Consider the following 13,540-nt stretch of genomic DNA (forward strand, 5'->3'; position numbering starts at 1 on the left):
ATACCCAACTGTAATAGCGATTAAAGCGATCTATTCTTTTAGTATTTATGTTAAAGCAAGATATTTATTTTATTACTGTTGTGGGATTAATCTTTGGAAACACTTAAATTTAATAAGCACAAAAACATATGACATAAACACGACTGTATTTTGTGTTTTACGGCTTTTTTGGAGGTCACCGACTCCGCTGTTGTGAGAATTACTGACTGTCTCGTTGTTCGAATTCGTGATTCCCCCCGCTCCCTCGCGTACACCCTACAGCCTCTTGCGTACCCTAGTTTGGGAACCGCTGCTCTAAGCCACCTTGGCCCTGATAGACGTTCATTCATTTAAGAGGAGCGCTACCCCGTCTCAAGATGGCGGCTCTGTTGACGCATTCGCTCCCATAGACGGCTGTATTCAACGCGACATCTACTGCAGCCAGACTCTCTTGGGCAGGCGCACATGTACCACTGACTGTATTGTTATATTTCCGCTTCCGGGTTAGGATGTCTCGTCAGAGGTAAATAGTGATTGCGGGCTTCTTTTGCTTAAATTAAGTTTTGTAGGAGAAGACGACGGTTCCTTGTTTTCGACGAGACGGTGAGCGTCTAACTAGGTCAACATGTTGGTTTTGCTTGTCTGTGTTGCCTGTCTGTGCTGCCTGTCTGTGCTGCCGTTTTTGTGTGTCCTCGGGAGTTATGAATTTTTGTAAGGTCAAGAGAAAGAATTGTGTGCCCGAACCGTGACAGCAGTTAGAGCGGACGCTAAGGTCATCGCGTAAACTAAATGCTCTCCCCTGTGCTCATTAAAACTATTTTGAACCACGTCAATTTCCTCTGTTAAGTCCATTTGTTTTACGTATATTAGTGTGAGAAAATGATCTTATAAATTAGAACTACCGTATGTCAAAAAAATTACAGCAATCTTGTGTTCTGCATTTATTCAGATTATTCAACAGCCACACAACTACTGAACGTATTTCTTAATGTTACTGTTAATTTTCTCATGCGACCTTGCTTTACGTAAGTGCAGTTTTATGCAAAATGTGGCAATTCTGCACGTACTGTTAACCTAATATAACGTGATTATTTATTATTGTTTTTAATAATGACAATTGTAAAATTGTTTTATTTTTAATTATTTTGTTTTTAAAAACAAAAGAGCTTCCGTGGCATTGTTATATAAGTGGAATGTGCAATAAATTAAGTTTAGTTTCAGATCTACATGTCACTACAAGGACTCAGCATTCAGGTAAAAACGCATAATAGGAATAGGAAAATATAATGATCATACTTTTTCCACTTTGCGATGCTACTACAGTATAGGAAGAAATCCACGGGCAACAAGATTTACACAATTCTGATTCTTTGTTTTATTCAGTAACAACTTTCACAAAAATTGACTATTCCTTAAAGTGCCAATTCTGCAGTCTCTTGCCAAATATAAAAAATCAGTCAAAAATCTTCAAACTTTAGGGTGAATACAAGTCTCTGATTTAAAAGCAGATCAGGTTCATACTCTCGCCACACCCCCTCCCCCCAATCCTATTAGTGTTTTTATTTTTATTATTTTTTTAGATTTTGTGCCTATGCCATCTCTAAAATACTGTTTGCTGTCATGTGATGTGTAACCCTCTCTTCTGGCCAGCCGTGAAGATGCTCTCCATATCGCGTATATTGGCTGGTGTGGCAGGGCGAGGTCCAGTTGCAGCCAATCAGGGGTGCCTAGTGGTTCTGACACGGTTAAACAGCACCACCCAGCAGGTATTGCTCACTCACAGCAGGCCATTCCCTGACATCAGACTTAAGATCTTCCTTAGTTTTGTCCCCTAGTAATATTACCTCTGAAAGTTGTTCCTTTTTTCCTTAGGGAGAGCCGAAGAAGACAAAGTTTGGTCCTTTAAGTGATCAGGATCGCATTTTCACCAACCTTTATGGCCGACATGACTGGAGGTATCAGCATTCTGCTTACAGCACATAATACAGAGGCACCTTTCTTGATGTTTTTGAGTCCCAAAAAGACATAGCTAGGCTTGCTGCTAACTGCTGGCTTCTCCAAGGCTGAAGGGAGCCTTGAAGCGTGGTGACTGGTACAAGACCAAGGAGATCCTGCTGAAGGGGGCCAACTGGATCCTCAATGAAGTGAAGATCTCAGGCCTGCGGGGGCGTGGAGGAGCTGGTTTTCCCACTGGCATGAAGTGGGGCTTTATGAACAAGCCTAGTGATGGCAGGTAAGCTCACTGGTGGCAAACTGAGTTTCCTGATACTTAAGCTGGTTAGGTCTGTCCTGATTGCCCTTTGGATCACACCTTCAGTGTTGCTCCTTACCCTGCCCTTTAGGCCGAAGTACCTGGTGGTGAATGCCGACGAGGGTGAGCCCGGCACCTGTAAGGACCGTGAAATCATGCGGCATGACCCCCACAAGTTAGTGGAGGGCTGCCTGGTTGCGGGCCATGCCATGGGGGCACGTGCCGCCTATATCTACATCCGTGGGGAATTCTACAACGAGTCGTCCAACCTGCAGGTGGGCTTCTGTTTTCCTTCACACGGCCTGTGATTATCCTCATTTATGAGAACTGACCACTGAGCAGCCCTGCATCTGGCTGTTTTATTATGGTTCAGGTTTGATATCAGATGACCTCCTTGCCCCACATCTCAAACCCCTCTGTAGGAGGCACTGTAGAGCCCTAACCTGCCTGCTTTCTAAGCAATGGCTAATGTTCTGTATATAAGAGGGCAATATCACAGGACAAATGGATGAAACTATTATGTGCTGTGTCTGGTGAGCAGAGCTGCTTTCTGAAAGTCACCATGGAGACCATTTCCCCTTCTTGACGTTAAGGTGGCGATTAACGAGGCCTATGCTGCTGGTCTGATTGGGAAGAATGCCTGTGACTCTGGATATGACTTTGATGTGTTTGTGACCCGCGGGGCGGGAGCATACATCTGCGGTGAGGAGACAGCACTTATTGAGTCCATCGAGGGCAAGCAGGGCAAGCCCAGGCTGAAGCCTCCTTTCCCAGCTGACGTGGGTGAGATAGCTGGGGCCCCCTGTTTTACAGTTCATAGAAATAAATGTGCAGTCTTTATCAATCTATGCTGCTACTATGAGGATTTATTATTGACTTGATTAATCAACTTGATTTCTTATTAGGATCTGGCTTTATCATTATTCATTGTAACAAGCTAGTAGATTGTTCGTTATAAATAGACCTTAGGTTAGGAAGTGCTCCGTGAGACCAGGTTTAGTGTGTGAAGGGTCACTGTTGTTTTGCTCCTGCTTTATAAACAAGATATCCTAGTTTATAATTCAGTGACTTTTGAGTTTTATTTTACATACTGTAGGTGGAGTTTCTAGGTCTGAGAAAGAGACCTTAAAACCCTCTTTGTTTAACAAGGGCACTGGCATCAGTAAATGTGTAACTCGTAGGTGCAGGTCCTGAGGCAGGCAGATCCCTGTTTCCCAAATGGGTGCTGTGTGTGTCTATTGAGAGGATCAAAAGCCAGCCCTAGCTTATAACCTACTTGCAAGTAAATTCTTGCATACAATACCTCAGGTCTGGTAGTTTTTGCCTTGGATGATTTGTAATTGTGGTGGTGATCACCCTCACTGTCTTCTAGGTGTATTCGGTTGCCCCACAACAGTGGCAAACGTGGAGACTGTTTCCGTGGCACCTGCCATCTGCCGTCGTGGTGGCATGTGGTTTGCGAGTTTCGGCAGGGAGAGGAACTCTGGAACAAAGCTCTTCAACATCTCTGGTCACGTGAACAATCCCTGCACGGTGGAGGAGGAGATGTCCATTCCCATGAAGGAACTGATAGAGAGGCATGCAGGTGGTCTTCCTTCCTGCACTCTCCTCTCCATCTAGCTGTCTGCTGTCCTTCTCTTTACCTCCCTTCTCTTTCTTCTTTTGTTTCTTTTTCCACACACAACTTCTGTTATAACTGCTTTATTAATCTCAAGTGGGCTTTGTCATACCACCCATATTCAGATTTTCAGCGTTATGAGATTACATTACCTTAGGACCATGGTGCAACATACAAGCAGCAAGTGACAAGGGGAGGGTTCATCATAGTTTAAAGTATAAAAAAATACACAACACTGAAATGGGCAGACTGGACACAGTGCTGTATTTACCCTGTATTAATGTCTGTGTATATAAGTTTGAGAGCTTCTCTAACATATCTGTGCTTTGAGGTCGACTGAATGGAACCCTGTCCCCAGGTGGAGTTCGTGGTGGCTGGGACAACTTGCTAGCTGTCATCCCTGGAGGTTCCTCCACGCCCCTCATCCCCCGCTCAGTGTGTGAGGATGTGCTGATGGATTTTGATGGCCTGATCCAGGCACAAACTGGTCTGGGCACAGCGGCCCTCATCGTCATGGACAAAACGGTAGGGAGTCTTCCTGCCTGACAATGGCTACATCAGGGCTTGTCCTTTATGGTGCGCAATTGCGTGTGCACGCCATCACGCGCCTAAAATGGTGAAGAGCTGCACAAAGAAACGCGCGCCTATCAATAAAAAATAATTAAATTGTACGCGCCTCATAATTTGTCACGTGACCACTCGACGCTCCACAGAATTATTCATGACAACAATGGCATCGAAAAAAAGCATGGATAGCAATTAAGGGTCATCCCTGTCAGAATGCAACGTTTTTGGGGAGGGGAGGGATGGTTGTTGTTAAATAATTAATTCATAACTAATTAATTAATTGTAGCCTACTGTTTCCACTACCTGACCCGCATGGTCTTTGTTTTACCCATAACCAAACCATAAATAAATAAAGATAAGTTACACACAAATTACCAGCTGTCAATCACTTTTCCGCGGGACTCTGGCATGAATAGGCACAGTGATCTGTGTCGTTATAATGGCGTCGACAAACTTGGTTAGTAAAAAAAGTGCAAATTCACCTTTCTGGCAATACTTTGGCTTTAGACCGAATGAAACACGACAGCCACGAGATACGTCTGAAGTGGTGTGTAGGATTTGCGGTCAAGTTATCCGCGCAAAAGATGCGCAGACGTTCTGTTCGTTATGGTAAAACCATGAAAAAGGCATATTTGGTGTAGTTTATTTAATCTAAAAAAAAATTCTGCTGTTTCTGTATGCCTCATTTATTAATGTAAACGAACTAGTTCGTGTAATTCGTTTGGAGTTCACTGTAATTTGTATTATGATCGCTAACAACTTCCTTGTTATTATTTCCTCATAATAATAATAATAAAATAAGTAAAGATGCGGAAATTGAAAGCATGCATTTAATTTGACTATATAGTGTGATTAAGTACGTGTGTGTTTTTCGTGAGCTGCATGGTTGCTGCTGCGGCGGGGGCGGGGCGGAGGATCGCGATGTCGGCTCAGCATCGTCATGTCTATCGGCCATCGGCGATGGACGATGCCATCGTCTATCGACCCAACCCTATTGTCCAACTCTTAATATTGAGCTATCCCCACTCCTAGTCCTAGTCCAACAGCAATATCCTTGGCTACTGTCATTACTCACCCTGTGGTCTAGTTGCAGATTCTATCCTGGAAGGCAACCTACTCAAAATTACTCAAGCACTTAAGAGATGGCATCTTCATAACTAGTTAGTATTAGCTGTATACATGTTAAGGATTGGCTGCTGCTGGGATCACTGCTGATGTGTTCTTCATCCAAGAATGAAGTTTTCAGAGAAGACACTGGCTAATAAATGCAATTTCAGTGGAGAAACAGAATTTGGCTCATACAAATTATTGGATGCCATCTCTAAGTTTTGGCCCATATAATCTTAATATTATGGTGCTCTTCCCCTCTGAGCCTTCTGCAGCAAGTGTTATGCAAATTGAGGACAATCTCCAAAGTATTTATGCAAAAAAGACTGAATTCTGAATTGCAAATTTTATTCACCAATAAAAAGTGATTCACTTTAAATGGGTTTCTACAAAATATGTTAAAGCATTAAAACTAGGACAAAATTCTCAACTAGGACTACAAAAAACAGAAATATGTACAAATACAAGTACATTTTGACCCATTGCACCAAAGTCCAACCAAATTTTAGGCGCACAAAAAAGGTAAAATTGTGCACCTAGCACTTTTTAGGTGCACAAATTTGTGTGCGCCTGCATTTTTCAAAGGACAAGCCCTGGCTACATGCTATTCTTTGCTCATATCTCATTATTGGTGTCATAAACTCAAATTTGTTTAGTCTCTAAACCAGGGGTGTCAAACTGCAGTCCTGGGAGGCCGGAGCCCTGTGTAGCTTAGTTCTTTCCCTGTTCCACCAGAAATTATTCAGCTCAACAGCTATGTGGTAATTAGCACAAGAAGTTGAATCAGGTGTGTTAAACGAGGGGAAATCCAAAAATGTTCAGGGCTCCGGCCCCCCAGGACTGGAGTCCGACACCTGTGCTCTAAACTTTAGTGTTAAACGTTGTACATGTACCAGAATAAACTTGGATATTGAACTGCTGTGAATTGTACCTCTGGTGTATATGTGGATTTGTGTAAGTTTTTCCCCTGTTGTGTGGGTTTCATCTGGGACTTTGGTTTCCTCCTGCAGTCCAAAGACATGCAGTTATGCTGATTGGTGTCTAAGTGGTTAGCAGATTGGTGGATGATGTACATGACCTGTTATAAAATCATACAGATGTAGCCCTGTTAACGTGTAAGTCTGAAATTGGTATGGTTAATTGAGGTATGTTCTGTGTAGTATTTATTGTAATAAGGTCCATAGTTATACAGATAAGAAGAGATCAAGATGTGTTTAACAGACTTTAATCCTTGTAGACGGACGTCATCAAAGCCATTGCTCGCTTGATCGAGTTCTACAAACATGAAAGTTGTGGCCAGTGCACCCCCTGCAGGGAAGGTAAGGAAGTATAACACACATATTCCCTGGACTTTGAGGGAATGCATATGGTTTTAGTACCAGTCCAGTCTCCTCCACTGCTACCTCAGACACTTTGGTATGTAATGTGATAACTCAAAGTATTTGATGGATCTTATTAATGCTAATGCAAAGCCACAAAGGAAGGATATGACAGCTGTAGAAGACACTTGCTCATGTGAACATGCTAACTCTAAAAGTATTGTACAAATTTTTAAACTTTGCAGGCAGGATGTAGGGATGGCAGACAGGAAATTTTCAAATTTTTAAATACATTGCCCCAAAACTGAAACAATGCCACTTGGTGATGGCAAAGAGAAGCATGAGAAGATTAGATGCTTATCCTTGTGAACAGGATCAATCTTTATTTCAGTGATATCCCTGTTTCCACAGTTTCAGTAACCTGTGGATTTCCACAACCCAAAAAGAAGTTGAAACTTCGAAATGTTTTTTGGAATATTTTTAAGTTGCACGCCAGTTGAGTACAGGTCGTAAGCCAGAGTGTAACCCACAATAGGTCAAGATTTTTTTTTCAATTCTTATTACAGGTTACGTATAGGTATGTGATACATTTTACAATAATAAATATTGTATAACAGTAGCCTGTGATTTTTTTCTTTATTGCCTAGTGGCAGCGTGTGGCTCAGTGGGCTAAGCCGTGTGCTTGTAATCACAAGGTCGCCGGTTCAAGCCCAGCCTCAGCACGTCTGCGGGTCCTTGAGCAAGACCCTCAACCCCCAGCTCCCTGGGCGCCGCTACAGGTGGCTGCCCTTCGCGGACAGCTTGCTCTACAAAGAGCAAGTTGAGGGAGGCGTAAAAAAGAATTTCCCCACGGGGATTAATAAAGTGTAAATTATTATTATTATTATTATTATTATTATTAGTCCTTTGAAGGGTATAAAAAGCATGATTTTCATTGCTCCGTCATCCTTTGATATATGATATTTTTCATTGCTATTTCATCTCTTGCGAATTAGGCAAAATCAAATCTCTCCAATCTCATCCAATGCAACAGTGAGTTAGAGGAGCTAGTTAATACGCCGTTTAGGGAGATGGTGTGTACGCCACTAGCGGGGTGGAGGGAAAATGAAGAGCAGAGAGGTCGAGAGAGCTGGGTGACCGTAGGTCGTAGACGCAGGAAAAGGCGTACACACGTTACAGAGGCAGCATCACCTGAGGTGTCTGTGTCTAACAGGTTTCAGGTGCTTCCAGCTTTAGAGCCGGAAGGGACTGGGGAGGCAGGTGGGCCCTTGGGCACTGAGGAGCCCCCTCCCCCCAAGAAGAGGGAGGTTGTGGTAGTGGGGGATTCAATTATTAGGGGAGTAGACAGTTATGTGTGCACGCATGATAGAGGGTACCGTACGGTGTCTTGCCTGCCTGGTGCCCAGGTAGGAGACCTTCCAGATCGTGTGGACAAGCTTTTGGCCCCAGCTGGGGTGGATCCAGTTGTCATGGTGCATGTTGGCACCAACGACATAGGCAAGGGTAGAAGGGCTGTTCTGCAGGATAAATTTATAGAAGTCGCCAATAAGCTTAGAAGCAGAACGTCCAGGGTGGTATTCTCTGAAATACTCCCCGTGCCACGCGCAAGTCAGGCTAAGTTAGCTGAGATAAGGAGATTAAATGCGTGGCTAAAAGGATGGTGTAGGAAAGAGGGGTTTAGGTTTATGGGGCACTGGAGGACCTTCTGGAACAGGTGGGACCTGTTCAAGCCAAATGGGTTGCATCTGAACCGGAGGGGAACCAGTGTACTGGGAAGGCGTATTTGTAGAGTAGTTGAAGAATGTTTAAACTAGGGACTGGGGGGCAGGGAGGTTAGTTAAGTATGTAAATGGGGGGAAACGGAAAGCCCCAAAAAATCATATTATAAGTGGGCACCGTGATAGGCCTACCCTTTGTTGTCTGTATTTAAACGCCAGGAGTATTAGGAATAAAATTCATGATTTAGAGGCTTTTATCTCATCAGACTCTTATGATATTATAGGAATAACTGACACGTGGTTGAGAGAAAAGGATGGACAAGAATATAATATGGATGGTTACACGTTGTTCCGTAAAGACCGTATAGGTAAGAAGGGAGGTGGTGTTTCAGTATATGTAACGGAAAACTTGCAGGCAAGGGAGCTTACTGATATAAGTAAAACTACAGAAGCTATATGGGTAAAATTAGATCCTAAAAACTCAAATAGCCTAATTGTCGGTGTTTGTTACAGAGCACCTAATGTAGCTGCCAAGGAAAGCAGATTGTTATACAGTGATATTAGGATTATGAGCAATAAAAATGATGTGGTAGTTATGGGTGATTTTAATCTACCGGGGATGCAGTGGGACATTGTTGCTGGCTCTTCTGAAAATGAACTGGAGATGGTGGAATTAGTACAGGATTGTTTTTTTACTCAGTTTGTTAACACCCCTACCTGGGGAGATGCCATTCTTGATCTGGTTTTCTCTAATAACCAGGACAGGATTGGTAAATTAGACGTTTTAGAACCACTTGACAGTAGCGATCATAACATGGTTAAATTTGAGGTTAAGTTTAGTGCCCGAAGAGCAAAGTCCAAATCAAAAATATATAATGTTAGGAAGGCTAACTTCAATTGTATGAGATTAAAACTAGAAACTGAACTGGATGGAGTTCAATAACAAAACTGTTGAAGAGGCATGGGAATTTTTTAAAAGCACATTATTGCAAGTGCAAGAGGACCTCATACATGTTTCCAGCAAGAATAAATCTAGGAAATTGCAACCTAGGTTGTTTTACTAGGGAAATAAAGTATAAAGTAAGGAGGAAAAGGGCTTTGTTCCAGAAATGGAAAATAACTGATGATGACAGAATAAAGCAAGAGTATCTAAATCTACAGGCTGAGTTAAAAAATGACATTAGACGAGCTAAAAGGAATGTCGAAAGGAAGATCGCATTGGAGGCTAAGGATGACGTTAAAAGTTTCTTCCAGTATTTTAACTCTAAAAGAGCTCTAAAAGCTGAAATTACTAATCTGCAGGATAGTAAGGGTCTTATAATTGAAAACGACATTGATATAGTAAATGGGAGTACAGTCTGGGGGCTGTTTTTTTTATTCACCTCCACTCTCCTCGCGTAATCTTGTTTCTCTGAGTTTTCCTATAGTCCCCTGTCTTCCTGACCTGTCTACCCCCTACGTGTGTTGTATATGTATGGTCGGGTTGATGGCCAATATTTCGCTGGTACTTGTGACTAGTGACAAGGTGTATTGCAACAGCAATAAAGGGTTTCATCAATCAATCAATCAAATGAGTTCAATGATAGTTTTGCACGGGTATTCACTGTTGAGGACACTAGTAACTTACCAGTTCTTATTACTAATCCAGCATCGTCTATAACTGGTGTGGTACCTTCTGATTGGAAGCATGCCAACATAACGCCCATTTTCAAAAAAGGGGATAGAAGTAATTTGTCAAACTATAGGCCAATCAGTCTAACTTGTATAACTGGTAAAGTTATGGAGGCTATAATCAAAGAGAAAATGGTAGGTTACCTGGACTCAAATAACATTTTGAGGGATAGCCAGCATGAATTTAGGGGAGGTAGATCCTGTTTAACAAATCTGTTGGAGTTTTTTGAGGAAGCTACTCAGGAAGTTGATGATAAGAAGGCCTATGATGTCATCTACTTAGATTTCCAAAAGGCTTTTGATGTTGTCCCCCACAAGAGGCTCTTACTTAAACTCAAAGCGACAGGTATTTTAGGAACTGTAGCAACTTGGATTGATAACTGGTTAACAGATAGGAAGCAGCGAGTAGTTATGAGGCTCAATGTCACAGTGGGCCTGCGTTCATAGTGGGGTACCGCAGTGTTCAATTTTAGGACCACTATTGTTCCTAATTTACATAAATGATACAGACACCAATATATACAGTAAACTGGTGAAATTTGCAGATGACACCAAGGTGGGTGGTGTAGCAGATACTGAACTAGCGGCTCATGTCTCTGAAAAGTCATGGAAAAGTCATGGAAATGTAATGGTAAAAATGTGTACGAACCCTGAAATGTGCACAGAGCCCTGATCTCAACCCGATAGAATACCTTTGGGATGAATTATAGGGGAGACTGCGAGCCAGGCCTTCTCGTCCAACTTCAGTGCCTGACCTCAGAAATGCTCTCCTGGAAGAATGGTGAAAGATTCCCATAAACACACTCCTAAACTTTGTGGACAGCCTTCCCAGAAGAGTTGAAGCTGTTATAACGGCAAAGGGTGGGCCAACTCCATATTAAAGCCTATGTATTAAGAATGGGATGTCATTGAAGTTCATTTGTGTGTAAAGGCAGGTGTCTCAATACTTTTGGCAATATAGTGTATGTAAATATAGGTAGTTCTTGACTTTACAAGCTAATTCATTCCAAATCGAGAAGCAGGAGGCATTTTCTCACAGAAAAATTATATTTGAAAAATTATACATTTTGCATATTTTCTGGTGAACATTCTTGCAAGTCACATTAGTGCTGCTAGTGCTGCCTGATAAAACCGCCATGCCTTCACTCGCACTGCTCTCCTTACAGGTGTGGACTGGATGAACAAAATGATGTGGCGGTTTGTGCGTGGAGATGCAAGGATGTCCGAGATCGATATGATCTGGGAGATAAGCAAACAGATTGAGGGACACACCATCTGTGCCCTGGGTGATGGTGCTGCTTGGCCCGTGCAGGTAGGGGGTGTTAGCCCTGCATGTATGGGGCGACTAATGGCAGCCCAGAGCTCATACATTATGTTTCGTCTTTTTGCAGGGGCTGATCCGCCACTTCCGGCCCATCATGGAGAGTCGCATTGGAGGCTTCCAGCAGAAACGGCAGGCAAAAGCTTGACACCTCCGCCCATCCCCAATTGCGCTAGTCACTATTATTTAAAAAGCAAAATCAAATTGTCGGTGAATATTAACGTGACTTTTCCTATTTGAAGCCTGAAGAACCTTACAGTGTCTCTGTGTGTAGTTGAGAATGAGCTATTATAAAGGCCATTGTCTGTGTAGCAAATTTTTCATTGAAGCAGAATGAAACTATATTAAACCATGGCGCTGTAGAATTCTTGATTTGTCAGAAGGATCTTTTCATTTTCTATAACCACACATATAGTGCCACCCAGGCTAATCACAGTAATACAGAAAAGGACCTTCTCCAAACTCATATCACAAAGTTGGAAGCATAGAATTGTATAGAATGTCTGCATATTTTGTGGGAATAATTTTTGGAAAGTGTAGGAAAAAATAGCTCAGATAATGTCTCTACCAATAGGTCTGAAAATTATTAAATAGTAAATTATGCTTAAATGGTTTGTTTCAATATTATGGACGTCCCAGTTAGTCAGTTACTGATAGATTTGGATCCAGGAGGGGAATGGAATTCACTAATATAGTCCAACTACTTAACCTGGGTTAGAACTTTTGTCCTTCGAACATAACTCTTACTAAGTATGTAGCAACACTATAGCAGAACTATGCTCATGGTCGTAGAAAGTGTCTTGCAATACTTTAGTATAAGCTTGGGACTTTGTATAACTGGTAAAGTTATGGAGGCTATAATCAAAGAGAAAATGATTACCTGGACTCAAATAACATTTTGAGGGATAGCCAGCATGGATTTAGGAGAGGTAGATCCTGTTTAACAAATCTGTTGGAGTTTTTTGAGGAAGCTACTCAGGAAGTTGATGATAAGAAGGCCTATGATGTCATCTACTTAGATTTCCAAAAGGCTTTTGATGTTGTCCCCCACAAGAGGCTCTTACTTAAACTCAAAGCGACAGGTATTTTAGGAACTGTAGCAACTTGGATTGATAACTGGTTAACAGATAGGAAGCAGCGAGTAGTTATAACAGGCACAATGTCACAGTGGGCCTGCGTTCATAGTGGGGTACCGCAGGGTTCAATTTTAGGACCACTATTGTTCCTAATTTACATAAATGATACAGACACCAATATATACAGTAAACTGGTGAAATTTGCAGATGACACCAAGGTGGGTGGTGTAGCAGATACTGAACTAGCGGCTCAGCAGCTACAGCAGGATATTAATTTAATTAGTGATTGGGCTGACACCTGGCAGATGAAATTTAACATAGACAAATGTAAGGTACTCCATGTAGGGAGTAGAAATATAAAGTACAGTTATTTTATGGGACCTACTGAAATAAAGGTAGCTGATTATGAGAAAGACCTTGGTGTGTATGTTGATGCTTCCATGTCTCATTCCCGCCAGTGCGGGGAGGCAATAAAAAAAGGCCAATAGGATGTTGGGGTATATCTCCAGGTGTGTGGAGTTTTAAGTCAAGGGAGGTAATGCTAAGATTATACAATTCCTTGGTGAGACCTCACCTAGAATATTGTGTGCAGGTTTGGTCACCATATCTTAAAAAGGACATAGCGGCCTTAGAAAAGGTGCAGCGTAGGGCCACAAGAATGATTCCTGGTCTTAGAGGAATGTCATACGAGGAAAGGTTATTTGAGCTAAATCTGTTCAGCCTCGAGCAAAGGAGACAGGGGGGACATGATCCAGGTCTATAAGATTCTAACAGGTTTGGATGCTGTTCAACCGAATAGTTACTTCAGCATTAGTTCAAATACAAGAACTCGTGGCCATAGGTGGAAATTAGCGGGAGAACATTTCAAACTGGATTTAAGGAAGCGCTTCTTTACACAGCGTGTAGTCAGAGT

General features: G+C 42.3%; 1 protein-coding gene across 1 annotated transcript; it reads left to right on the forward strand.

The window, feature by feature from the left end:
• The first annotated feature begins 433 nt into the window (after positions 1 to 433).
• On the forward strand, positions 434 to 11,919 carry ndufv1 (NADH:ubiquinone oxidoreductase core subunit V1). Its single transcript, XM_023810836.2, has 11 exons — positions 434 to 582; positions 1,630 to 1,745; positions 1,852 to 1,934; positions 2,042 to 2,212; positions 2,322 to 2,505; positions 2,824 to 3,013; positions 3,603 to 3,815; positions 4,207 to 4,373; positions 6,760 to 6,841; positions 11,397 to 11,542; positions 11,622 to 11,919. The coding sequence occupies exons 2-11, from the start codon at positions 1,638 to 1,640 to the stop codon at positions 11,697 to 11,699; spliced, it is 1,422 nt and encodes a 473-aa protein (XP_023666604.1). The 5' UTR covers positions 434 to 582; positions 1,630 to 1,637; the 3' UTR covers positions 11,700 to 11,919.
• The last annotated feature ends 1,621 nt before the right edge of the window (positions 11,920 to 13,540 follow it).

Source organism: Paramormyrops kingsleyae, chromosome 23, assembly GCF_048594095.1.
Source record: "Paramormyrops kingsleyae isolate MSU_618 chromosome 23, PKINGS_0.4, whole genome shotgun sequence".
Lineage (NCBI taxonomy): Eukaryota > Metazoa > Chordata > Actinopteri > Osteoglossiformes > Mormyridae > Paramormyrops > Paramormyrops kingsleyae.

Excerpts from the sequence above, each read along its gene's own strand:
- ndufv1 (XM_023810836.2), top strand. The coding sequence starts at position 1,638 with ATGCTCTCCATATCGCGTATATTGGCTGGTGTGGCAGGGCGAGGTCCA. Across the intron at positions 1,746-1,851 it reads TAAACAGCACCACCCAGCAG|GGAGAGCCGAAGAAGACAAA; the intron begins GTATTGCTCACT and ends TTTTTTCCTTAG. Across the intron at positions 3,014-3,602 it reads TCCTTTCCCAGCTGACGTGG|GTGTATTCGGTTGCCCCACA; the intron begins GTGAGATAGCTG and ends ACTGTCTTCTAG.